This window comes from Carcharhinus amblyrhynchos, unplaced genomic scaffold (assembly GCF_965287045.1).
Source record: "Carcharhinus amblyrhynchos unplaced genomic scaffold, sCarAmb.v2.hapA scaffold_86, whole genome shotgun sequence".
In the NCBI taxonomy this organism is placed as follows: Eukaryota; Metazoa; Chordata; class Chondrichthyes; order Carcharhiniformes; family Carcharhinidae; genus Carcharhinus; species Carcharhinus amblyrhynchos.
Window position 1 is genome coordinate 525,823 of NW_027649826.1, and position 26,072 is coordinate 551,894.

The following is a 26,072-nucleotide window of genomic DNA, read 5'->3' on the forward strand; positions in this document are numbered from 1 at the left end:
CAGTACTTACTGCCCAATTTATATTCCTCTGTTTACCTCCTGTTTGTGTATCTATAAAGATGCATGTTGGACATTGGTAACATGCCTGCTTCCATCACCTCCATTGACAGTGCATTCAAGGCACCCACCACCCTCTGTGTGAAAAGTTTTCCATAATTGTGTAACCTCCATCAGGTCACCCCTCAGCCTCCCTTTTTGTAATGGAAACAATCCGTGTTTATCCAAACTCTCCTCAAAACTTCACCCCCCTTGACCAGGCAACATTCTGGTGAATCTTCTTTACATCCTCTCCAAAGCATCCCCATCCTTCTGGTATTGTGGCAAACAGAACTGTAAACAATATTCAAATGTGGCCAACTAAAGTTTCACACAGCTGTAACATAACTTGTTAACTTTTATACTCGATGTCCCAGTCAATGCTGTCTGCCTTCTTCACCACCTCATCCACCTGTGTTACCATTTTAGGGATCTGTAGACTTGTACACACAGATCCCTCTGTAGGTCAATGTTCCTATGGGTTCTTCCATTTACTGTATAAATCACTCAGATTGTCAAAAGTTGAATAGAAGATTAGTTCACAGAATGTATTCAAGCAGTTTCTTGGAGAAGCACGTTCCAGAGCCAATCACAAAACAAGCTGTTTTAGACATGGTGATGTGTAAATGTGTGGCGTTTCCAACAAAAATAGATTCCTTTCATTTGAAAAAACAGCAGCAGAAGTGTTCCAACTGTTACTAATTCAAGGATTGTATTAGATTAAGTGAAGATGTGGCACTGGGATTGGCACTGCTGCCTCACAGCGTCAGGGACCCGGATTCATTCCAGTCTGTGGAGTTTTCACGTTCTCCCCGTATCTGTATGGGTTCCACCGGCTGCTCCCACAGTCCAAAAAATGTGTAGGTTAGGTGGATTGGCCATGCTAAATTGCCTGTTAGTGTCCAAGATGTGTAGGTGGGGGGATTAGCAGCGTAAATATGTGGGGTTACAGGAAACCGGGCAACTGCAGGTCTATTAGTCTGACAGTGAGAGTATGGAAGATCCTATAATAATCTATAATAAAGGAAGTGTTAACAGAACACTTCGAAATTAATGGCAGGATTAGACAGAGCCAACATGGATTTATGAAAGGCTGGCACGGTGACACAGTGGTTAGCATTGTTGTATCACAGCCACGGGCCCGGGTTCAATTCCAGCCTTGGGTGACTGTGTGGAGTTTCTCCATTCTCCCAGTGTCAGTGTGTGTTTCCTCTGGGTGCTCCGGTTTCCTCCCACACTCCAAAGATATGCATGGTAGATGGATTCACCATGATAAAATTGCCCTTACTGTCCCAAGATGTGTAGGTTAGGTGGATAAGCCCCAGTAAATTGTGATGTTGTGGGGAGTGGATCTTGGTAAAATGCTCCATCCGAGTGTATCCTACACTGGGGTTTCTTCAGTTGGATGATTCACACATAAGAGGTTATTAAAGAAAATTGGAGCATATGGGATTGGGTGAAATATACCAGCTTGGATTGAGAACTGGTTAGTGGACAGAAACAAGGAGTTGGAATAAATGGGTTATTTTTGGATTGACAGCCTCTAACTAGTGGAGTACGGCAGGGATCAGTGTTTGGGTCTCAGCTATTCAGAATCTATATCTATGATATCGATGTGGGGATCAAATATAATATTTCCAAATTTGTGATGAATAGAAAACCATGTGGAAATCTGAATTGTGAGGAGGATGCAGTGATGTTTGAAGGGGATGTGGAGAGGCCCAGGGAGTGGACAGATGTTTGCCAGCTGGATGACAAGGTGGAAAAATATGAGGTTATCTAATTTTGTTAGAAAATAAAACTGACATTGAGACAACTCCAAAGATATACATGGTAGATGGATTCACCATGATAAAGATATTTTGATGTCCTTGTTCATGAGGCACTGAAAGTGAAGATGAGAGCAATTAAAATAACAAATGGTATGTTAAGTCATTATTCTAAGAGGATTTGAGTTGAGGAAAAAGATGTCTTCCTGTAATTTATCTGCAGCCTTGCTAAGACCAACCTGGAGTATTGTGGACAGTTTTAGTCTCCTGACTGAAGCAAAGATGTACTTGGCATGTAAAGAAGGCTCACTAAAATAGGTCCAGGGACAGATGGGTTGTCCTCTGAGGAACAAAAACACTTTATTCTCAGACCTTTAGAAGAATGACAGCTGAACGTATTCAAACCTACACTATTTTACGGAGTTCAGTAGGCCAGATGTAGAAAGGATGTTTCCCCTTGCTGGAGGGTCTGAAACCTGGGACACAGTCTGAGAATAAGGGGCAGTTATTTATGAGGTGAGGGGTATTTGTTTCCCATTAGAATGCTGGTGAATCAAGGAATGCAGGGATAATGTTGGAAATGGTGTTGAAGCAGAGGATCAGCCATGGTCACATTGAATGATGGAGTGGATTTGAAGGACAGAATGGATGATTCCTGCCCCTGTTTCTTAACATTCTTATTGCAATAGGAATGGAAGGTAAGAGTAAGAAGGTTTTGCTGCAGTTTTACACGTCCTTCATTAGAACACAACTGGAGTAATATGTATAGTGTTGAGCTCTTTACCTAAAGGATAGAATTGTATTAGAACCAGTTCAGAGAAAGTTCACTCGGCTGATTCCTGGGATGGAGAGGTTTATTTTATGAGGAAAATTTGAGCAGATTGGAGCAAAATGTGTGAAAGTTCAGAAGATTAAAAGGTGATCGTATTGAGGGGATGAGACAGGGTGGTTACTGAGAGGTTGTTTCCTCTTGTAAGAGAAACCGGAACAAGGGGACAGATTTTCAAATGTAATTATCAGTCCCTTAAGACTGAGATGAGGAGAATTTATTTTTTAAATGGTTGCTGGTCAGTGGAATTCTCTTCCCTGGAGACTAGTGGAGGCAGAGTCATTGAATATATTCAAGGCTGAGTTAAGAATGATTTTGGATTGAGGAGCGAATAAGGGTTACAGAGGAGCGAGCGGGAAAATAATTGTGACTACAATTCGATCAGCCATGATGGAGTCTGCTCGAGGGGCTGAATGGCCTTCTGCTGCTCCTAGTTATTTTGTTCTTATCCCAATACATCCTTCAGACTGCTCTCTGTGACCAGTGATGGATACACAAGCTCTATGTTTTATCCTCACCAGACACTCTCCTGTGTCCATTCATTAGGCCACCCACTCAACCCATCTCACCAGCAGTAATGACCCACTCTGCCCCCAGGCCTTCCTGATCCAGCACTTCATCTTCCATTGGTGTAAGGATGGCAAGACCTGGATGTCTCCACTCTTCTTCACTCATTCCCTGATGATGTTTGCTCTCTTTCCAAACACATAAATTGTTCCGCACTCATCAAACACATGCTCTAGCCCAGGGTTGTCCAACGTGTGGACCAAGGGGTGAATGTGACCCTCGAAGCCCCTCAGTGCGGCCCCCGGAGCGAGTTTCCAGAATCTCAGTCACACAGTTCAGTTTGAATGGAAGAATCTGTATGGAGCTGCTCCAATCACAGGCCGTTTCTTTCCCATGTTTGCTGCTGATGGGTTTTTGAGCCAATCTGCAGTAAATGTGGGAGAGAAACAATTTGTGATTGATGAGGATTAAACTCTAATCATCATCTTTATTTATTCCTCATTATTGTGCTCAGCAAGTTGTTTCTTTTCATATCTCAGTTTAGTTTTTAATTGAAATTTCTGCTGTGCCAAACTTGATCATTCTGAAATTTACTCATCGGCCCCTTGAGTGAGAAAAACATTGCCATGTGTTTGCCCAGTGAATATGTTGGTGAACCCTGCTCTCGCCTATGCTGGTGCCAGTCTAACGGACATGTCTCTGACAGTCAATGCTGCTGCCTTTGCATTGCCAGTGTCTGGGTGGAGATGTTCTTTCTACAATTTCCCTCTCATCCTTATTCACATATCAGGCTGTGCTGCACTCACCATGTCAGAACACATCAGGACATTGATCCTTTTCCACACTGTAACCACGTGTCTGAAACCTGCTCACCTCCCAGCAATCTCCATCCAGACTGGCTTGTAATGATGGGATAACCTCCTCCCAACCTGAGGGAACAGGACCTCCCTCCGAGCCTGAGCAGCCGGGAGGAGTCCCTCCAGGGAGGAATTAGTGATTGGGGGGGTAACCCTTGCTCTGCTTTCTGACATTTCAGCCCCTCATTCAGTAAGCAGAGCTCCCTCGCTGCTCCCTCCAGAGCTGCTGTGTTTGAAAGTCCTGCTGGCTGCCTTTGGAGATGGTGCCAGCATTGCCTGAACCGGGACTGCCCCATGCCCAGGCTGCCTCAGTGGGCAGCTCCCCCTGCCTGCCAGCCGTTAATTGTCCCCCTCTGACAATATCACCTTCATAACTCTGCCTATCCTGCCCACACAGACACACCACCCATTTCCAATCCCCATGTTGGGAATTCACAGCTTCTGGGAAAATCACAGCCATTATCTTCACCCTCACCACAAACTGCATTCCCAAACCACTGACCATCCCATGTCCCTCCCGAGCCACTCCGAGTAAGGACATGGGGATCCTGTGATTATGGTCCTGTCCCATCATCACTTTTACCATTTAATCACTCCTGTCATTCCAGTTTGTCCTTTCTTTGTTTCATCCCCAGCCACCCACCGCTCTCCCTTCAAACCTGTCAATTCACTGCCAGTTCCCAGTTCCAATGGAAGCTCAAACTTTACCCCTGTTCCTCTCTTCACAAATATTTCCCTAACCTGCTGAACATTTCCAGTTTATTTATATTTCATTTTCAACATTGAGTATTTCCTCATTCTACAGAAATGCAAGTTGTGTTTTTGGAATGTCTCCTACAATACATTATTATTGTTATTAACAGTATTATATAAAACACTGGGGATTGAGCCTGATTCCTGTTATTTCTCTCTCTGATCTCCAGTCTGGAATTTAACGCTCTCACGGATTCTTGTGCTGAGGATCTCGTCTCCGCTCTCTGTACAAACCAGTCACTGAGGGATCTGAACCTGGGATCAAATTCCTTCACAGATCAATCTGTCCCTGCTCTCCGCTGCCTCATACTGACCTGCAGGAGTCTGGAGCAGATAGAGTGAGTGTTTGTGTTAATTTTTAGTGTAATAATTAAAATATAAATGGATTTAAAATATAAATGGGCCTGAATCTTCCAAGCAGCAGCAATGGTGAGCAGATTGCCGATATGTGTGAAAATTCCCCCAGCCTGACATTGCTGCATATTTCTCCCAGAATCTTCAGCACAGTGACCCCGGGGAGCTCCATCAGAGCAGAGTCGGGGAAGAGAGAGCACACACCCTATTTTCAGCACAGTGACCCCGGGGATCTCCGTCAGAGCAGAGTCGGGGAAGAGAGAGCACACACCCTATTTACAGCACAGTGACCCCGGGGAGCTCCATCAGAGCAGAGTCGGGGAAGAGAGAGCACACACCCTATTTACAGCACAGTGACCCCGGGGAGCTCCGTCAGAGCAGAGTCGGGGAAGAGAGAGCACACACCCTATTTACAGCACAGTGACCCCGGGGAGCTCCATCAGAGCAGAGTCGGGGAAGAGAGAGCACACACCCTATTTACAGCACAGTGACCCCGGGGAGCTCCGTCAGAGCAGAGTCGGGGAAGAGAGAGCACACACCCTATTTACAGTACAGTGACCCCGGGGAGATCCGTCAGAGCAGAGTCGGGGAAGAGAGAGCACACACCCTATTTACAGCACAGTGACCCCGGGGAGCTCCGTCAGAGCAGAGTCGGGGAAGAGAGAGCACACACCCTATTTACAGCACAGTGACCCCGGGGAGCTCCGTCAGAGCAGAGCCGGGGAAGAGAGAGCACACACCCTATTTACAGCACAGTGACCCCGGGGAGCTCCATCAGAGCAGAGTCGGGGAAGAGAGAGCACACACCCTATTTACAGCACAGTGACCCCGGGGAGATCCATCAGAGCAGAGTCGGGGAAGAGAGAGCACACACCCTATTTACAGCACAGTGACCCCGGGGAGCTCCGTCAGAGCAGAGTCGGGGAAGAGAGAGCACACACCCTATTTACAGCACAGTGACCCCGGGGAGATCCATCAGAGCAGAGTCTGGGAAGAGAGAGCACACACCCTATTTACAGCACAGTGACCCCGGGGAGCTCCGTCAGAGCAGAGCCGGGGAAGAGAGAGCACACACCCTATTTACAGCACAGTGACCCCGGGGAGCTCCATCAGAGCAGAGTCGGGGAAGAGAGAGCACACACCCTATTTACAGCACAGTGACCCCGGGGAGATCCATCAGAGCAGAGTCGGGGAAGAGAGAGCACACACCCTATTTACAGCACAGTGACCCCGGGGAGCTCCGTCAGAGCAGAGTCGGGGAAGAGAGAGCACACACCCTATTTACAGCACAGTGACCCCGGGGAGATCCATCAGAGCAGAGTCGGGGAAGAGAGAGCACACACCCTATTTACAGCACAGTGACCCCGGAGAGCTCCGTCAGAGCAGAGTCGGGGAAGAGAGAGCACACACCCTATTTACAGCACAGTGACCCCGGGGAGCACCATCAGAGCAGAGTCGGGGAAGAGAGAGCACACACCCTATTTACAGCACAGTGACCCCCGGGAGCTCCATCAGAGCAGAGTCAGGGAAGAGAGAGCACACTCCCTATTTACAGCACAGTGACCCCAGGGAGCTCCATCAGAGCAGAGTCGGGGAAGAGAGAGCACACACCCTATTTACAGCACAGTGACCCCGGGGAGCTCCGTCAGAGCAGAGTCGGGGAAGAGAGAGCACACACCCTATTTACAGCACAGTGACCCCGGGGAGCTCCGTCAGAGTCGGGGAAGAGAGAGCACACACCCTATTTACAGCACAGTGACCCCGGGGAGCTCCATCAGAGCAGAGTCGGGGAAGAGAGAGCACACACCCTATTTACAGCACAGTGACCCCGGGGAGCTCCATCAGAGCAGAGTCGGGGAAGAGAGAGCACACACCCTATTTACAGCACAGTGACCCCGGGGAGATCCATCAGAGCAGAGTCGGGGAAGAGAGAGCACACACCCTATTTACAGCACAGTGACCCCGGGGAGCTCCATCAGAGCAGAGTCGGGGAAGAGAGAGCACACACCCTATTTACAGCACAGTGACCCCGGGGAGCTCCGTCAGAGCAGAGTCGGGGAAGAGAGAGCACACACCCTATTTACAGCACAGTGACCCCGGGGAGATCCGTCAGAGCAGAGTCGGGGAAGAGAGAGCACACACCCTATTTACAGCACAGTGACCCCGGGGAGATCCGTCAGAGCAGAGTCGGGGAAGAGAGAGCACACACCCTATTTACAGCACAGTGACCCCGGGGAGCTCCGTCAGAGCAGAGTCGGGGAAGAGAGAGCACACACCCTATTTACAGCACAGTGACCCCGGGGAGCCCCGTCAGAGTCGGGGAAGAGAGAGCACACACCCTATTTACAGCACAGTGACCCCGGGGAGCCCCGTCAGAGTCGGGGAAGAGAGAGCACACACCCTATTTACAGCACAGTGACCCCGGGGAGCTCCGTCAGAGCAGAGTCGGGGAAGAGAGAGCACACACCCTATTTACAGCACAGTGACCCCGGGGAGATCCGTCAGAGCAGAGTCGGGGAAGAGAGAGCACACACCCTATTTACAGCACAGTGACCCCGGGGAGATCCGTCAGAGCAGAGTCGGGGAAGAGAGAGCACACACCCTATTTACAGCACAGTGACCCCGGGGAGCTCCATCAGAGCAGAGTTGGGGAAGAGAGAGCACACACCCTATTTACAGCACAGTGACCCCGGGGAGATCCGTCAGAGCAGAGTCGGGGAAGAGAGAGCACACACCCTATTTACAGCACAGTGACCCCGGGGAGCTCCGTCAGAGCAGAGTCGGGGAAGAGAGAGCACACACCCTATTTACAGCACAGTGACCCCGGGGAGATCCGTCAGAGCAGAGTCGGGGAAGAGAGAGCACACACCCTATTTACAGCACAGTGACCCCGGGGAGATCCGTCAGAGCAGAGTCGGGGAAGAGAGAGCACACACCCTATTTACAGCACAGTGACCCCGGGGAGCTCCGTCAGAGCAGAGTCGGGGAAGAGAGAGCACACACCCTCTTTACAGCACAGTGACCCCAGGGAGCTCCATCAGAGCAGAGTCGGGGAAGAGAGAGCACACACCCTATTTACAGCACAGTGACCCCGGGGAGATCCGTCAGAGCAGAGTCGGGGAAGAGAGAGCACACACCCTATTTACAGCACAGTGACCCCGGGGAGCTCCATCAGAGCAGAGTCGGGGAAGAGAGAGCACACACCCTATTTACAGCACAGTGACCCCGGGGAGATCCGTCAGAGCAGAGTCGGGGAAGAGAGAGCACACACCCTATTTACAGCACAGTGACCCCGGGGAGCTCCGTCAGAGCAGAGTCGGGGAAGAGAGGGCACACACCCTATTTACAGCACAGTGACCCCGGGGAGCTCCATCAGAGCAGAGTCGGGGAAGAGAGAGCACACACCCTATTTACAGCACAGTGACCCCAGGGAGCTCCATCAGAGCAGAGTCGGGGAAGAGAGAGCACACACCCTATTTACAGCACAGTGACCCCGGGGAGCTCCATCAGAGCAGAGTCGGGGAAGAGAGAGCACACACCCTATTTACAGCACAGTGACCCCAGGGAGCTCCATCAGAGCAGAGTCGGGGAAGAGAGAGCACACACCCTATTTACAGCACAGTGACCCCGGGGAGCTCCGTCAGAGCAGAGTCGGGGAAGAGAGAGCACACACCCTATTTACAGCACAGTGACCCCGGGGAGCTCCGTCAGAGCAGAGTCGGGGAAGAGAGAGCACACACCCTATTTACAGCACAGTGACCCCGGGGAACTCCATCAGAGCAGAGTCGGGGAAGAGAGAGCACACACCCTATTTACAGCACAGTGACCCCGGGGAGCTCCGTCAGAGTCGGGGAAGAGAGAGCACACACCCTATTTACAGCACAGTGACCCCGGGGAGCTCCGTCAGAGCAGAGTCGGGGAAGAGAGAGCACACACCCTATTTACAGCACAGTGACCCCGGGGAGATCCGTCAGAGCAGAGTCGGGGAAGAGAGAGCACACACCCTATTTACAGCACAGTGACCCCGGGGAGCTCCGTCAGAGCAGAGTCGGGGAAGAGAGAGCACACACCCTATTTACAGCACAGTGACCCCGGGGAGCTCCATCAGAGCAGAGTCGGGGAAGAGAGAGCACACACCCTATTTACAGCACAGTGACCCCGGGGAGCTCCGTCAGAGCAGAGTCGGGGAAGAGAGAGCACACACCCTATTTACAGCACAGTGACCCCGGGGAGCTCCGTCAGAGCAGAGTCGGGGAAGAGAGAGCACACACCCTATTTACAGCACAGTGACCCCGGAGAGCTCCGTCAGAGCAGAGTCGGGGAAGAGAGAGCACACACCCTATTTACAGCACAGTGACCCCGGGGAGATCCGTCAGAGCAGAGTCGGGGAAGAGAGAGCACACACCCTATTTACAGCACAGTGACCCCGGGGAGATCCGTCAGAGCAGAGTCGGGGAAGAGAGAGCACACACCCTATTTACAGCACAGTGACCCCGGGGAGCTCCATCAGAGCAGAGTCGGGGAAGAGAGAGCACACACCCTATTTACAGCACAGTGACCCCGGGGAGATCCGTCAGAGCAGAGTCGGGGAAGAGAGAGCACACACCCTATTTACAGCACAGTGACCCCGGGGAGATCCGTCAGAGCAGAGTCGGGGAAGAGAGAGCACACACCCTATTTACAGCACAGTGACCCCGGGGAGATCCGTCAGAGCAGAGTCGGGGAAGAGAGAGCACACACCCTATTTACAGCACAGTGACCCCGGGGAGATCCATCAGAGCAGAGTCGGGGAAGAGAGAGCACACACCCTATTTACAGCACAGTGACCCCGGGGAGCTCCATCAGAGTCGGGGAAGAGAGAGCACACACCCTATTTACAGCACAGTGACCCCGGGGAGCTCCGTCAGAGCAGAGTCGGGGAAGAGAGAGCACACACCCTATTTACAGCACAGTGACCCCGGGGAGCTCCGTCAGAGCAGAGTCGGGGAAGAGAGAGCACACACCCTATTTACAGCACAGTGACCCCGGGGAGCTCCGTCAGAACAGAGTCGGGGAAGAGAGAGCACACACCCTATTTACAGCACAGTGACCCCGGGGAGCTCCGTGTTAGTTGATGGGGGGAGTGAATGGGTTGGTGTGTAGCTGGATGAATGGTTAGTCAGGGAGCTGGGGAGAGGTTGGAGGATTAGTTCTGGGTGTCGGGGGAGTGGATGAGTTGTATTGTGTTGGGTTGGAGGGTTAATCGGGAGTTTGGATGGTGACTGGGAGTTGGTCATGTTGTTGGGGTCTAAACAGATGTGGTTGTGTGGTGGGGGGTTGGGATTGGTTAATAGCTTTGAAGAGGGTAGTGGGGTGGGGTTGGTTCTGGGGGAATGAGTTTAAGTCAGAGGTTTAGTCAAGAATGTATCCAAGAGGCAGCTGGATAGAGCCCTTGGGGTGAACGGGATCAAAGGTTATGGGGAGAAAGCAGGATGAGGCTATTGAGTTGGACGATCAGACATGATGGTGATGGATGGTGGAACAGGTTCGAAGGGCCAAATGGCCTCCTCCTGCTCCGATCTTCTATGTTTCTATGTCAGGTGAGGAGAGGTTGGCTCAGGATGAGGCCAAGTTGGGAGGGTTAGTCCGATTAGTTTAAGGGCTCATGGGAGGTGGCCAGGCTGGAGGGGAGGTAGGGATGAGTGGGTCTAGTCAGATTGTGGGAGGTGTAGTATGGGGGATCAGTGGGAAGTGATTGGGGGACTCGGTTGTGCTATTCAGGTATTAGCCCAGGTGGTGAGCTGTCTAACATTACCTGAGTAACTATCCAGGTAAATTTTGTGGATCTGTCCCAAGTCTCTGACTCTAACTGCAGCAGGGGACTTCCCCAATAGTAGTTACTACCTCTGGGACAATTCCCAGGTAGATCAGTGTGTCAGGACATCCACAGGGTCCCGATGCTCATCTTCAGTTGTGTGTCTGGGTCTCTGGTGATCCAGAAACCAGAAGATTTGTCCCATTAACTCCAGTCTCCTGTTATTTACCCTGTTGTTCAATCTGTTTATTTCCTGTTTCATCTTTAATCTGTTTCAGGCTGAGGGGAAATTGGTTCAGTTCAAATGGAGCGCGACAGCTGGAGTCACTGCGGGGAGTCAGATCGGGACTGACAGTGAAACTGTGAACATTTCAATCTGTGAACATTGCTGCTCCACCGGTTACAGTGAAATCCTGAATTGTGAAGATCTTCGACAGCTCCTTCCAAACCCTTCATTCCTGCCCCTCTCCCTCCCTATTCCATCAGCCCCTCCGGCCTGGCAGTGATTTCCCTGCTTACCTGGTTTCCCAGCTGGAAAACTGTTGTAGTTTTAGTCTCCACATTGAAGGAAAGATTGCTGCAAACCATTGTTTAAGCAGCAATGTGTTGTCAGTGTTCTCAGCAACAGAGTCTTCACCCTCCTTTCAAAATGGAGCAGCAGAGATCATTCTCCAGAGAGAGGGAACAGTGTGTGTGATTCTGACAGTACCCAGCAGAGGACAGATTGGTCAATCTTGTCAGAGTTTCCTCTCTGTCTCTGTGAATGAATTAAAGGCTCCACCAGCCTCTCCTCAAAACCTCTTTCACTATCTGGGGATTAAAGTCACACAATGCCACCATCTGCTGGCGGCTCACACCTACTGCAGGCGCTGCTCTGTGTGAGCCTCAGACAAGTTCAGTCAGTCCCATGTCTGCATCTGGGAACCGGTTACTGCAGTGTGAATATTGAACAATATTGACAGGGATTGGAGTTTACAGCAGGAACCTCAGCTGGTGAATTAACCCTTTTATCACCAGACACTGTACATGAACTCTGTTCCCTCATTCCCTATGGGAGATATTGTCTGGAGATTGTCATTGGGGATGATCTCAGACTGTAATGTGTACATTTGGTGCAGTTATTAGACACTAATCCCATTCAGAATGGGAGTGGGTAAACTGTGCTGCACTCTGTAATTCCTGTGTCAGACATTCAGTGTTTAATCTTCCACAGTGGATCTTACTAATGGATCTTTTAATATTTCCCAGGTAATTGTCTCAATCTCACAGACTGATACTTTGAAAATTGGAAATACAAACATTTTGAGACACAATTACAACCGTTCATCAATTTTGTCCGTGCTCGAACAGAAAATAATTTCCAAACAAACTATTCCCCTTTTGCTTTTGCTTTACAATTCCACAGGTTGATACAGAGAGCAGTTCCATTGGAATCCAAACCTGCCAATTATCAACATCAACACAAGTTCCCACATATTTACCTGGGAAAGTTTCAGTGTTGACTCTGGTGAAGCAGGGTGTTGATTCCTTAACCCACAACACATACACACACACACACACACACGCACACACACACACACACACATACACACACACACACACATACACACACGCGCACACATACACACACGCGCACACACACATACACACACATACACACACACACACACATACACACACGCGCACACATACACACACACATACACACACACACACATACACACACGCGCACACATACACACACACACACACAGTAAATGTTAATTCAATTATTTCTGGAACTGTTAAAATCCCAAATGCACAGGTTGATTAAAGTGTTTCCAAACCAAAGGTGGAATGTGTTTCTGATTTATAATCTCAATCACACAGAGGCACTGACATTCGCCCACAAAAACATACAATCGCAAGCATAATCTCACACACACACACATTCACACAGAGACACAGTGACACAATCATGGAACCAAACATACAGATACATAATCATACACATACACACATCTGTGCATCCTACACACATCCCTCCAAACACACACACAGATACACACAGACACAAACTGACACCAACACACACACATTCACACGCTGACAAACTCACACACAAGTTCCAGGCCACAGAGATACACACTCCCTGAAACACGCACATACAAAGCTGGACAAGTCCACACTCTTACCCACATATTGACACACACAGAGAGACTTCAGAGGGAAACACAGAATCTCTCTTAAATACACACAACACACATCACAAACCCATGCATTACAGCGGTTAATAAATTCTCAGCACCCCATAAACAAATGAAATTTAATTTAGACAACAGTGATAACATTTCCTCTGAAACCGACATCCCTTGACCGAAAATAACAAATGAACACTGGGGCAGCACTGGACAGGATCGGAGCCTCGGAATTACAGTTTCCTCTTTCCTTGTTCCTTATATCTCACTGAGCAGATGCAGAGCTATAGCACAGAAAGCTAGAATTCACAATTTCACTCTGTCCCTGCACACTCACCTCAGCTTTATTTAATTTCTGAATGTATGATTTATTTTGGATTGTCCCAAATATCTCAGGACAGATGCATGATGTCAGATATGACCATTATTTATCAAACTGTTTATTTTACCGTGACAGATATTACCTGGGGTTTGTCAGATTGTTGTTTTTCATCCATCTGCAGTTGCAGATGTCAGCATTGAAAAGTGGAGAGATATTCTATATCATTAAAAGCATCACATTGAGTCAGGGAAATTCTTCAAAGACTATGAATTAATCACTTTCAAATTAGTATCATTTCTTCAGAACAAAGTATTCACATCATCTATTATTACAATTTAAACTCACTTTATTGTGTTGTCTGGTCTGTACTAGTTTTAACTGAATACTGCTCAATATGTGACATGATCTATGTTATTGAGTTTTGAAAGAGAAAGGGTTAATGTTGCTGCTCTGTAATTGTAATGGATATTCCTAATTTTATCATCTGTATTACTGTAGGTATTTGTAATTAAATATTGCATTTTTTTATGTTCAATGCTAATTGGTAATCACTGCACTCCTGAAACTAATACATACACAAGCTAATAAAGAGCGGGGGACTAGGATAAATACTGTAGCTAACAGTGAGAGTGAAACTAAAAAGACCGTAAGGTAGAGGAGCAGAATTCAGCTGTTCTGCTCATTGAGTCTCCTCCGTCATTTAATCACAGCTGATAACGTTCTCAACCCCATTCTCCCACCTTTCCAATCAACTGCCTGTCTATCCCTGTCTTAAATACAATCAATGAGAGAGAGAGTAAGCAGAACATGTGAGGGGGAGGGTCGGTGAAGAGTGAGGGTGCGGGGAGAGGGCGATGGGAGATAGTGTGAGGGAAGGAAGTGAGGAAGGAATAAATTAAGAGTGAATGAGGAGGAGAGATGGTGAGGGGAGCTGATGAGAGAGAGTGATGGGGAGAGACAGAGGAGAGAGCAAGAGGACAGGGTGTGAGAGAGGGATGGGGAGAGTGTGTCAGAGATGGAGCGAGCTGGTGTGAGGGGGGGAATGGGGTGGGAGTGATAGGACAAGAGGCTGAGGGAGAAAGGGTGATGTCAGTGAGGGGGAGACACTGAGAGTATAGGGGAGAGAGTGTGGAGGAAGATTTTAGAAGAATAGTGTGAGATGCGGTGACTGAACAGGAGATATTGTAAGGGACAGATAGAGTGGGGGGAGGGATCGTGAGGGTAGATAGAGTGAGGGGAGAGATAGGGAGGGGCGAAAGTGAGGGGAGGGAGCATTGGGAGATAGATTGAATGAAGAGGGGAGGGAAGGGGCAGGAGTAGTGAGAGAAGGTGAGTGAATGAGGGAGAGTGAGTTGGGGGGGGAAGAGGGAATGACTGGGAGAGAGCGCAATGGGAGATAGATTGAGTGAAGAGAGAGGGGGAAGGCATTCTGAGGGGGAGAGAAGGTGAATGAATGAGGGAGACAGAGGAAGGAGAGTGTAAGGGGAGAGAGTGAGAAGAGAGTGCAATGGGAGATAGATCGAGTGAAGAGAGAGGTGAGGGGGAGAAAAGTTGACTCAATGAGGGAGAGAGAGTCAGGAGGGAGAATGAAGGGGAGAGAGTAAGGGCAAGAGTAAGTGAGAGAGTGAGTGAGGGGTAGAGTGTGAAGGGAGATGGAGTGCTTTATCCAAGGAATGTTTCATCACATTTTTATTAGTTTAGGAAAAGCAGGAATTAAATTGCTCAGCATCCCAGTGTGGCCTCGTGTTTATTTCAATCAGCCCCTTCACATTCAAACATGAAGTTTTGAATACTGTCTGTGTCAGTGTTTGTGGATTCAGTCCTTCTCTCACTTTTTTCACCTGTCTGAAGAATTTGAATGATAGACATTGTTGAATCATTCCTGGAACTGGTGAATCTTCAGGGGTGACAATCTCATCAAACTAACAAAGAACTGTATCTTTATTCATCCATCATTTCCAATCTCTGAATAGCTCACACACATTTCCAGAATGCAGGAAGCTCTCAATAATCTCCAATTATTTCCCAAAACAATTGTTCCCACTTTACTGTGAGCTACATTCCACTGACACTCCCAAAGCAGCCACAGAAAAGTGACTGGTTATTTTAAACTTTTAACCTGAGCTCTTTGAACTTACCATTCACTCACATTGTACAGAAATGTTGACCCTGTTTTGATGAGAGTGACCAGATTAACATTAAATCATGAAAGCAGTTTCCGTACTGAGATTAACCACATTGGCAGCAATTCCAGAATATCAGAGACATTGCTGTGTGTACTGTGTGAATCCAGCTGTGAAATATCAGAATATTTTTCAGCTTCCACATTTTATCGTTTAATAAAAGACATTGTTCTATCCATTTTCAATCTAAATCGTGTCAATTTACATCTCCCTGCACTGAAACTCTCCATGGAATAACTCTTTGCAATTTGATATTTCCAGCTATACTGCTTCCAGTGCTGGCTAATGTTTTGTGTCCTTGGCAGACCAGGGTGTTTAGCATTCTGTCACATTAAATGGTCAACAAATATGTCAAAACTGTGGATACATTTCAGTGTGTGGGGGTGGGGGAGGTTGTCAGCATGTGGATCAATGTATTTAAATCTCAAATATGTGCAGTTGTCGGCCGTTTGACTGAACGAACCTGATCTGGTTGTGAAAATGTGGAACAAGAATTTTCAGAGAATAATACGAGACAGATGAGGCTCTTCGACCTGTTCACGGGACAACTAATATCGTAACTAATTCAATATCTGGCTCACAGCTATGCATGTTATGATGTACCAAGTAATCATCCAGATTCTTTACAAAGGATGTGACACAACCCACCTCTACCAGCCTCCAGGAAGTAGATTTCAGACCATCACCTACCACCAAGTAAAACAAAATGGTCACATTCCCCACACGTCCTGCCTCTGACCCTTCAATTAATGGGAACGGATAGAAACGGATGCTCCTTATCCACTCGATCAATGGCCCTCATAATCTTGCACGCCTAAATTAAGTCACCCCTCAGTCATTGTTGCTCCAGTAAAAACAATCCAAGCCTCTCAATTCTATTTTCACAAGACCCTTGTCAGACCCCACTTGGAGTGCTGTGCACAGTTCTGGTCGCCTCACTACAGGAGGGATGTGGAAGCTATTGAGAGGGTGCAGAGGAGATTTACAAGGATGTTGCCTGGATTGGGAGGCATGCCTTATGAAGATAGGTTAAGGGAGCTGGGACTCTTCTCCCTGGAGAGACGAAGGTTGAGAGGCGACCTGATAGAAGTTTACAAAATGTTGAGAGGAATGGATAGGATGGATTCTCAGAGGCTATTTCCCCGGTTTGAAATGGTCACTACGAGAGGACACAGATTTAAGGTGCGGGGAGGAAAGTACAGAAGTGATGTTAGGGGTAAGTTTTTCACTCAGAGGGTGGTGAGTGAGTGGAATCGGCTGCTTTCGGTGGGGGTAGAGACGAACTCGCTGGGGTCTTTTAAGAGACTTCTGGATGAGTACATGGGATCTAATGGGATTGAGAGTTATAGATAGGCCTGGTAGGTATGGATATGATCGGCACAACTTGTGGGTCGAAGGGCTTGGTTGTGCTGTAGTGTTCTATGTTCTATAACTTCAATCTTCTAACACAGGCAACCCTCTTGTGAAGCTCCTCTGTGTTTCCATACACTGTCTTGGGGCTCCCTGGCCTGTAGTTCGCTGGTTTGTATCCTCTAGAATATCTTCCGATTTTCAGTGCTTTTACCAGCCAGAGTATACCCGTGTACCCTCTTTACTTTTCTAATTACTTTCTTCAGCTCCGTTCTGTACTTTCTGTACTTGAATAATGCATCCATCGTTTTAGTGCTCCTTCACAACTAAAAGTACATTTATTTGTTGTGCTAACCTGTATATCTCTGGTCATTATGGATATTCGAGCTAGTTAGTCCTTGCTAACATACTTGAGGGAATATTTTGGGATTGCACTGTCCCCATTTCCTATTTCAGAATCCCCACCTGTACTTCAGCAGATCCTCCAACAATCGCTGCTCCTCTCTACCTCGGCAAGATCATTATTGAACCAAACGCCACTCCTGCTCAGTCCAAAGCAAGGTTTTGTTGTGAAGTGCTGAAGGTTTTATCTATGCCAACTGTGCCTGAATGGAGTTTTAAGTTCAACATGCTGAAAGATCGCCAATCAGTCCAATTTTGTTTTGGTTACAGTTGATTTATTTTGCATTACGTTGGGATTTCCATGTGGCTCGCAGCCTGGAATTTGTCAAAGAACAGAAGGTTTCAGATTCAATCCCTCTCCCTTGGCAGAGATGAGTTCTGAACAGGCTTTAGGGAGCCTGTGTTCCTTATCTGGGCATTGGAATGGAAACAATATGCACTGAATTGGCCCAGAGATGACGTTTGGAGTGACCAATTCTGTTTGTATTGAATCGAACGATCCACGTGGGGTTCTGATCAATTCACTGTCGAGTTAGCAAGGAACATTTGGAGTTTTAACTCTGCTAACAGTCCATCTTGTTCAGAAAGTCGGGATGAAGAACCTGGGAACCAAGCTCACAAGGAGAGACAACATCTGGAAGACGAGGACAAAAAACTGACTCTGTGTGACAGTGAAATCCTGAGCAGGTTTTAATTGCAAGTGGAAATCAATCGTGAGTTAAATACGGTAAGAGATAGTGAGCATTTCATTTATGTCTCACATGTACCTTCAGGAAAAAAAGGAAAAAGTATTTAAAATCAACTTTGTGTCTTTATTCTCTGCAGACTTTAAAACACAGGTTTGGAAACATAAGTGGCCCCTGAGCTGTGACCCGACAAGAAACAGAGGTGGAAGTTGCTCCGGGTTAGACTCTGAAAACTTTTGAAGTGATTTTGACAAACCTGATATTGACTCTGATCCAATAAATGCAGTAAATGGTATTATAGCTTAAGCAATGGCGGGGGGTGGGGGGGTAACTCTAGAGCCAGCTGCAAGAAGAAATGATCTTTTGATAGTATTGTGGGGGTAAGGAGTGGATAGATTCACTTGGCTGATACTCCAGGCGTTCAGGGAATAGAAGATATTTCATTAGCACAAAGTGAGTTCCTGAGCTAAATGGCCCCATTCCCTCTCTTAGTTTACACCAGATGGAATGGAGAAAATGGCAGAATGTTAGAAATGGGAAGAAACGTTGAGAAATAAACTCCATTAAAAAAAAATGGCCACATTGGGTGGAACTTGGCATCAATAGTGAAGAAGATCTGGGATCCCTCAAAAAGGGTGTGGAGCCCAAGGGGAGCGAGCAGATGAAATGATTAAAGTTACAGTGATTGTGAGTTGTTTGGGGGCAGTTAGAGGGAAAAATAAAGGGAAGTTAAGTGATGGAATGATAAACTGGAGAAAGCAGATTCAGCAATAGAGTAATAATGAAGATGAGTGAGCATATTGTAGATACAAAAGCAAAGGACGTGTAGGAGGATGCTAAAATTAAAATAGATAGAATGTAGGGAAAGGTGAAAGAACTTTGAGTTTAAGTGGCAGATCAAGAAAAAAAGAAACCAAGCTAATATGAGAAGATAAGAACTAAGAGCAGGAATAGTAGGCCATCTGGCTCCTGGAATCTGTTCTGCCATTCAATAAGATGGCTTATCTTATCGTGGACTCAGCTCCATTATCCCGCCTGGTTACACTAGCCCTTAAACCATCTACTGTTTAAAAAATGATCTATCCTTGCCTTAAAAACATTCAGTTATGTCGTCTCAACTGCTTCACTGGGCAGAGAATTCCACAAATTCCCAACACTTTGAGTGAGGAACTCTGTCCTCAACTCAGTCCTCAATATAGGGGCACGAAGTGGTCTTGGCAGACAGGATTAAGGAAAATCCAAAGGCATTTTACTCCTATGTTTGAAACAAAAGGATGGTTAGAGGAAAAATCGGTCCCCTCAGGGACAGAGGAGGGGAACTGTGCTTAGAGTCCGAGGGAATGGGGGAGATCCTGAATGAATACTTTGTGTCGGTATTCACAAAGGAGAGGGACTTGTTGTCTGGTACTGTCTTGGAGGGAGCTATAGACCAGTTGAAGGAAATATCCATTACGAGGGAGGAAGTGTTAGGATTTTTAGGTAGTATTAAAACCTCGTGTCAAACGAGGGGTGTACACGCGATGGGTCGTACTGGGGCTGCTCTTGGTTGTTCGAGATTGGCCTAGTGCTTCATGTCATTAGTGTGTGCCTAAACTGGACAAGATACTGGGCAAGACGACAGCTCAGTGACTATCACTGATTGCTGTGCAGACACATGGATTTGGGCCGGTGTCTGTGGGAGTTTGCGCATTCTCCCCGTGCCTGCGTGGGTTTTCTCCGGGTGCTCCGGTTTCCTCCCACACCCCAAAGATGTGCTGTTAGGCTGATTGGCAGCAATAAATTGTCCCTAAATCAGTTTCCCTCAATGTGGATGGTCATAAAACATTAGACAGGGGTCATGGGGGGAGAGGGGGAACTGGCGGTGTTGAGATGGCAGCGCGGGCTCGTTGGGCCGAAGGGCCTGTTTCCCGGGCTGATTTTGTTCTTTATAAATCTCTGGGGCCTGATGGTATTTATCCCAGGCTGCTTAGGGAGGCGAGAGATGAAATTGCTGGGCCTCTGATGCAAATCTTTGTCTGTTCTTTGGACACAGGTGAGGTCTCAGAGGACTGGAGGGTAGTGAACGTGGTACCGTTGTTTAAACAGGGCAGTAGGGATAACCTTGGTAATTATAGGTTGGTGAGTTTGACATCAGTGGGAGGGAAGTTGTTGGAGAGGATTCTAAGAGATAGGATGTACAAGCATTTGGAGAGTTACGATCTGATTAGGGATACGCAGCATGGCTTTGTAAAGGGGAGGTCGTGTCTTACGAATCTGGTAGAATTTTTTGAGGAGGTGACAAAAACGGTTGACGAAGGACGAGCCGTTGATGTCGTCTATATGGATTTCAGTAAGGTGTTTGACAAAGTCTCTCATGGTAGGCTGGTGGAAAAGGTTAAAGCTCATGGGATACAAGGACAGGTATCTAGACGGGTAGAGAACTGGCTTGCAAAGAGGAGACAGAGAGTAGTTGTGGAGGGGTCCTTTTCTAGCTGGAGGTCTGTCACTAGTGGTGTGCCGCAGGGCTCGGTACTGGGACCTCTTCTCTTTGTAGTGTATATAAATGATTTGGAAGAGGGAGTATGTGCTGTGATCAGCAAATTTGCAGATGACACAAAGATGGCTGGACTTGCTGATAGTGATGAACATTTTCGAACGATACAGTATGATATAGATAGGCTGGTAAACTGGGCAGAGAAATGGCAGATGGAATTTAATCCAGATAAATGTGAGATGATGCATTTTGGAAGAAATAATGTAGGGGAGAGTTATACGATAAATGGTAGGACCATCAAGAGTATAGAAACACAGAGGGACCTAGGTGTGCAAGTCCACAAGTCCTTGAAGGTGGCAGCACAGGTGGAGAAGGTGGTGAAGAAAGACTATGGTACGTTAGCCTTTATAGGAAGGGGTATAGAGTATAAGAGCTGGAGTCTAATGCTTCAGTTGTACAGAACGTTGGTTAGACCGCATTTGGAGTACTGCGTCCAGTTCTGGTCGCCTTACTACCGGAAGGACGTGGAGACCCTGGAGAGAGTGCAGAGGAGGTTTACCAGGATGTTGCCTGGTATGGAAGGGCTAATATATCCTTTCTCAAGTAAGGAGACCAAAACTGTACACAGTACTCCAGATGTGGCCTCACAGCTGCAACATAATCGCTCCGTATTTAAACTCCATCTCTCTCGGGATTAAGGACAAAATTCCATTTGCTTCTTAATTATTATCTGTGAAAACTGCAAAGCAGCTCCTTGAGATTCCTGCACAAGCAAACCCAGGTCCCTCTGCATCGCAGCATGCTGCAATTTATTCTACAACTTAAACAGTCCATTCTGCTGATATTTCTACCAATATGGAAGAGATTGATTTTACTGCCATTGTACTTCATCTGCCAGACCCTCGCTCAGTCCCTTCAGCGTTCTCTATCCTTTGCAGACTTTCAGCGCCCTCTGCACATTTTGCCCTTCCAACATCTTATGTTGTCTGTGAATTTTGAGACACTGCACTTGGTCCCCAAGTCCAAATCATCGATAGAAATTGTAAACAATTGCGGTCCCAACACTGATCCCTGAGGCACGCCACTACTCACTGATCGCCAAACAGAAAAAAACCTACTCATGGACCATCCCCCCCACTCCTTCTTTCTGTTAGTTAATTAATCCTCTATCCATTCTAATATATTACCCGTAACAGAATGCACCTTTATCTTATCAGCTGTGCTGCACACAGCTCTGTTTCAGATTCAATGAGAAAAGTCTCACCATGAAAAGTAGCGAGTTTTTCATGAAAAGGATGAGGCTGAAAAGCTGCCACTGCGTTAACAGAGAAATGCACAAATCTGCCGTGAGAGTTTAGTGTTTTTACACCAAGTCAGTAATGAAAAGCAGGTGCCTGCTGCTGCTCATTCAAAGCCCCAGTGAGAAACTGAAAAGTTGAAGTCACAGTGATCGATAGAGCAGGGAATGAAGTGTGTGTTTGAGATAGGATAGAGCCATGCAGGGTGAGGAGAATGCCTGTGCTGTCTTGCAGGTAATCAATGTTTATAATATGATGAAAATTGGGCCCCCCCCCACTTCCCTTCAGGGCCACATCCCGTTCCAATGCACCCGATAACCATTCAATGTAACTGGGACGATGGGTCGTATACAGTCACAAATTTAACTTTTTTTACGGTAGCTGAAGTAACAAATCCTATTTGACCATCCAACTGCCAAAACTGTGGAGGACAAATGTATTAATTAACGGGATATCGAAACACCGAGGCACTGGTGGGAGAGGGTGTTGTATTTTTCCAGTCCTGACCAATGAGAAATCCCAGCAATGACGTACAGTTTCAAAGTGAATTTAACAAATGTAAGTGGAGGGGTAAAATGTCTCTGAGTGAAAACAAGAACCCAACCAATCAAACCCACTTTTAATGGACAGATCCTCTCCTGTTTTTGTATTCGGTGACACGAGCCTCCATCCCTCAGGCACATAGAACATAGATTTCAACATCTATGTTACAGATCATACCATACACATCTCACCTGCAAAGCACACGGCTCTGTCCCAATAAAAAACCTGTCATACATGTTTCTGTCACAGTATCAGCAGGCTTGGATTCCATTCTGTTAACATAGGGGGCTGTTTAGTTTAGCTGTCTGGATCGCTGATCTGTGACACACTCTGATACCAACACTCCATGTTGACTGAGGTATATGAAGGCCCACCAGTCCCACAATGCCCATCACCTCAGGTTCTGTCATCCTCAGCTTAAATCAGCACTGGTCAGCTCTCCCCATCAAATGGGGGAACAGAATATTGTCATAAGAACATAAGAAATAGGAGCAGGAGTAGGCCATTTAGCCCCTCGAGCCTGCCCCGCCATTCAATAAGATCATGGCTGATCTGAAGTGGATCAGTTCCACTTTCCCGCTTTCTCCCCATAACCCTTAATCCCCTTGCCCACCAAAAACCCATCTACCCGTGACTTAAATATATTCAGCGAGGAAGCCTCCACCACTTCAACGGACATCCAGAGATTCACCATCTTTTGAGTGAAGAAGTTCCTCCTCAGCTCCGTTCTAAACTGCACCCCCCCCCCACCTTATCTTGAGGCTGTGCCCTCTAGTTCTGTTTTCCTTTCTAAGTGGGAAGAATCTCTCTACCTCTACCCTGTCTATCCCCTTCATTACCTTATATATCTCTATAAGATCCCCCCTCAGCCTTCTAAACTCTAATGAGTACAGGTCCAGTCTATTCAATCTCTCCTCATAAGATAATCCCCTCAACTTCGGTATCACCTGGTGAACCTTCTCTATACTCCCTCCAAGTCCAATATATATAAATAGGAGCAGGAGTAGGCCATCTAGCCCCTCGAGACTGCCCCGCCATTCAATAAGATCATGGCTGACCTGATAGTGGTTCAGTTCCACTTGTCCGCCTGCTCCCCCTAACCCTTAATTCCCTCATTGGTCAAAAATCCATCTATCTGTGTCTTAAACATATTTAACAAGGTAGCCTCCACTGTTTCAATGGACAGAGATGTCATTTGTGACTACGAGGGCTTTATCTTACCTTTATCATAGAGACTGCACTTCTTTTATATTCCCACATGGCCCAACCCACCACATCCTTCAAACCAATATAGGAAACTACTGTTGGAATAGTACAGCAAATGTAAAACAAAACATGTGGGAACTTAGCGGCTTAGATGTTCCAACAATTGAACCACTCACAGAATTCAAATAAAGGGAGATTTCAGGAATTTCTTCAACTGCTCTCTGAACTTCGTCTGGGTCACTACATAAATAAATGTGTTCGTGCAGCAACTCAAGAGCTGCAACATGAATCCCAATTCCAGAACGTAATATGGCACTAATGTATAAGTATATCCCATCCAAACCATTCGGTTCAAAATGGAGAATACCTTTAATGTTGACCATAGCAGGATGAAATTTGCTGAAATTACAAACAGTAAAACAATGGATTTCCTCCGGCTATCCATCTCTGGGTCTCTGGGAGCCTCCCCACTGGTGTAAGTCTGGAGTCTTCTCCGGGCTCTGCTGGTCATTAAAATGTGTTGCACTGTGATAACATTAAGCAGCAAAATCAGGACAAACGGTGTGAGAATATAGTGCAAGAATGAGATTGTTGTCCATGTCCGAGAGAACAGAACATCAATTGTTGTGAAACAAAATCTTGGTGAGTTCTGCAGCATAAACTCACCTGTTAACATAAAATACCAAAAACTGTTCTTTAAACAGCTCAGCACGGCCACTGTTCCCAACACAACAATCGCTGTTTTCTCAGTGCAATATTTATGGCTAAGCTGATGGCAACAAATGGCCACAAGTCTACCAAAGGTGAAAGAAATGGTAAACCAGACAGAACAATCAGCGGCTGTAAAAAGTAGAACGGCATGGATATTGTAAACAGGATTGATTTCAGGAAGATAAATTGCTCTTTATAAATAATTGGAATCTGTATCATTATTAGGTCCAGTATAACGAGTAGCAGATCTGCCGTTTCCATGGCCACTAAATAACAGGCGATACATTCGGAGAGACCGTGTTTTCCACGAGAGAGAACGATAATTGTCATTATGTTTACTGTAAGAAAGGGAAATGAAGATTAACATTACAAATCAGAATGGAGGAAAATTTAAGATATGATGAATTAATCATTTGGAACGCTTTCCAGAATTGGGTGACTTGTTACAATGTTTGTACATGAGCAAACAAACAGCCGTATATCTGCTAGATTCGAACCTACTCTGGTGTTGCAACTTACCCAATGACTGGGTCATTGAATCTGCTTTTATTCACACTTTGTGATGGGCACGGTTTGAATCACTGAGTCCTTGTTGTTGACGGTTTTGCTCGGTGAGTCGACTGTAGTTAATTGCTGGCGCTTGTTCATTCTCCTTCTGATCCTGGCACTTGGTGCATTGAAATTACAAAAAAATGTTTAGAAACACGATTGTAAAGGAATCCGAGATTTTCGCAGCTGAATGCAAAAGTAAAACCATGTGTCTTGCAGCTACGAGGCTGCGTGTTGGCCTGTATTGACTCTTCACTTGTACAATTCCCCTTTCTCTTCTGCGGACAGTGAATGACTTCTTCTACAGGCTGGGACTGACATTTATGTGTGTAAGAAAAACATTTATCAAGTTGGTACAGAATGTTTGGGAGCTTTCTCTGTCAAAGGTGTTCCCAACTCAAGGAAGAGCGTGACTTTGCAGACTCCATCTCATTTGTTGATGATAGAATATGAGTTTGAAGATTAATAATGAATAGAACAGAAGTAATTGCTAAAGAACAATTTGTGGAACTCGCTGCCCCAGAGTGCGGTGCAATCTGAACAAGTGAATGGTGTCAAGGAGGCGATGGATATATTTCTGATAGCAAACAGTAAATGGATATATGGGGAGAATTTAGGGAGTTAAATTTGACACAACGATAAAGTTCAGCCATGATCTGATTGAATGGCAGAGCAGGCTGGGAGAGCTGACTTCGCCTAATCTTGCTCTGAATTCCGATGTTCCTATGGAATATTTTGGTGACTCATCAGTTTTGCAGCTGGATTGCAATAGGCACACGGTCAGAATGTACTGAGAAACATAATATTATTAAAAATAACAGAACTTGTTGAACTCTGATATAAAAGGTAATCTGGTTGCCCCGGTAACTGGACCATAAAAAGTTTACAAGAATTTAGAGCGAGTAATTACGAAGAAATATGTCTCAATGTCGCCCATTGAAAGTAGAATTTAATCCAACACAGATGCGTTGTTGAGATAACATGTCGATTATTGTGTCAGTTGCTGTCCGGCAAAATCAGATTGATTGAGAATGAGCGGAGAGAAGTTTCATTGGGCTGGTTCCTCAGTTAAAAGGGTTCTCAGATCAGGCAGGATCTGCCCCACTGATTATTGGAAGCCCGTCCTGATGGAACGCATATGATCCTGAGGGGTAGTGGGAGAATTGACGCTAAAAGGAATTTCCCCTTAATGTTGGAAACAGAACATGTGGACGTAAGTTTAGGAATTGTGTTAATGAAGAAGACTTTACTTGTTCTCATCACCTTGCCAGCC

The 26,072-nt window shown here is 46.6% G+C and overlaps 1 protein-coding gene across 1 annotated transcript in view; it reads left to right on the forward strand.

Annotated features, from left to right (window-relative positions):
• LOC145337960 (NACHT, LRR and PYD domains-containing protein 3-like) overlaps nucleotides 1-11,265 on the forward strand; it is a 46,536-nt gene extending 35,271 nt beyond the window's left edge. Inside the window, 2 exon segments of the mRNA XM_080182738.1 lie at nucleotides 4,922-5,089; nucleotides 11,178-11,265. Of these exon segments, the coding sequence (XP_080038864.1) occupies nucleotides 4,922-5,089; nucleotides 11,178-11,265 (256 nt within the window).
• The last annotated feature ends 14,807 nt before the right edge of the window (nucleotides 11,266-26,072 follow it).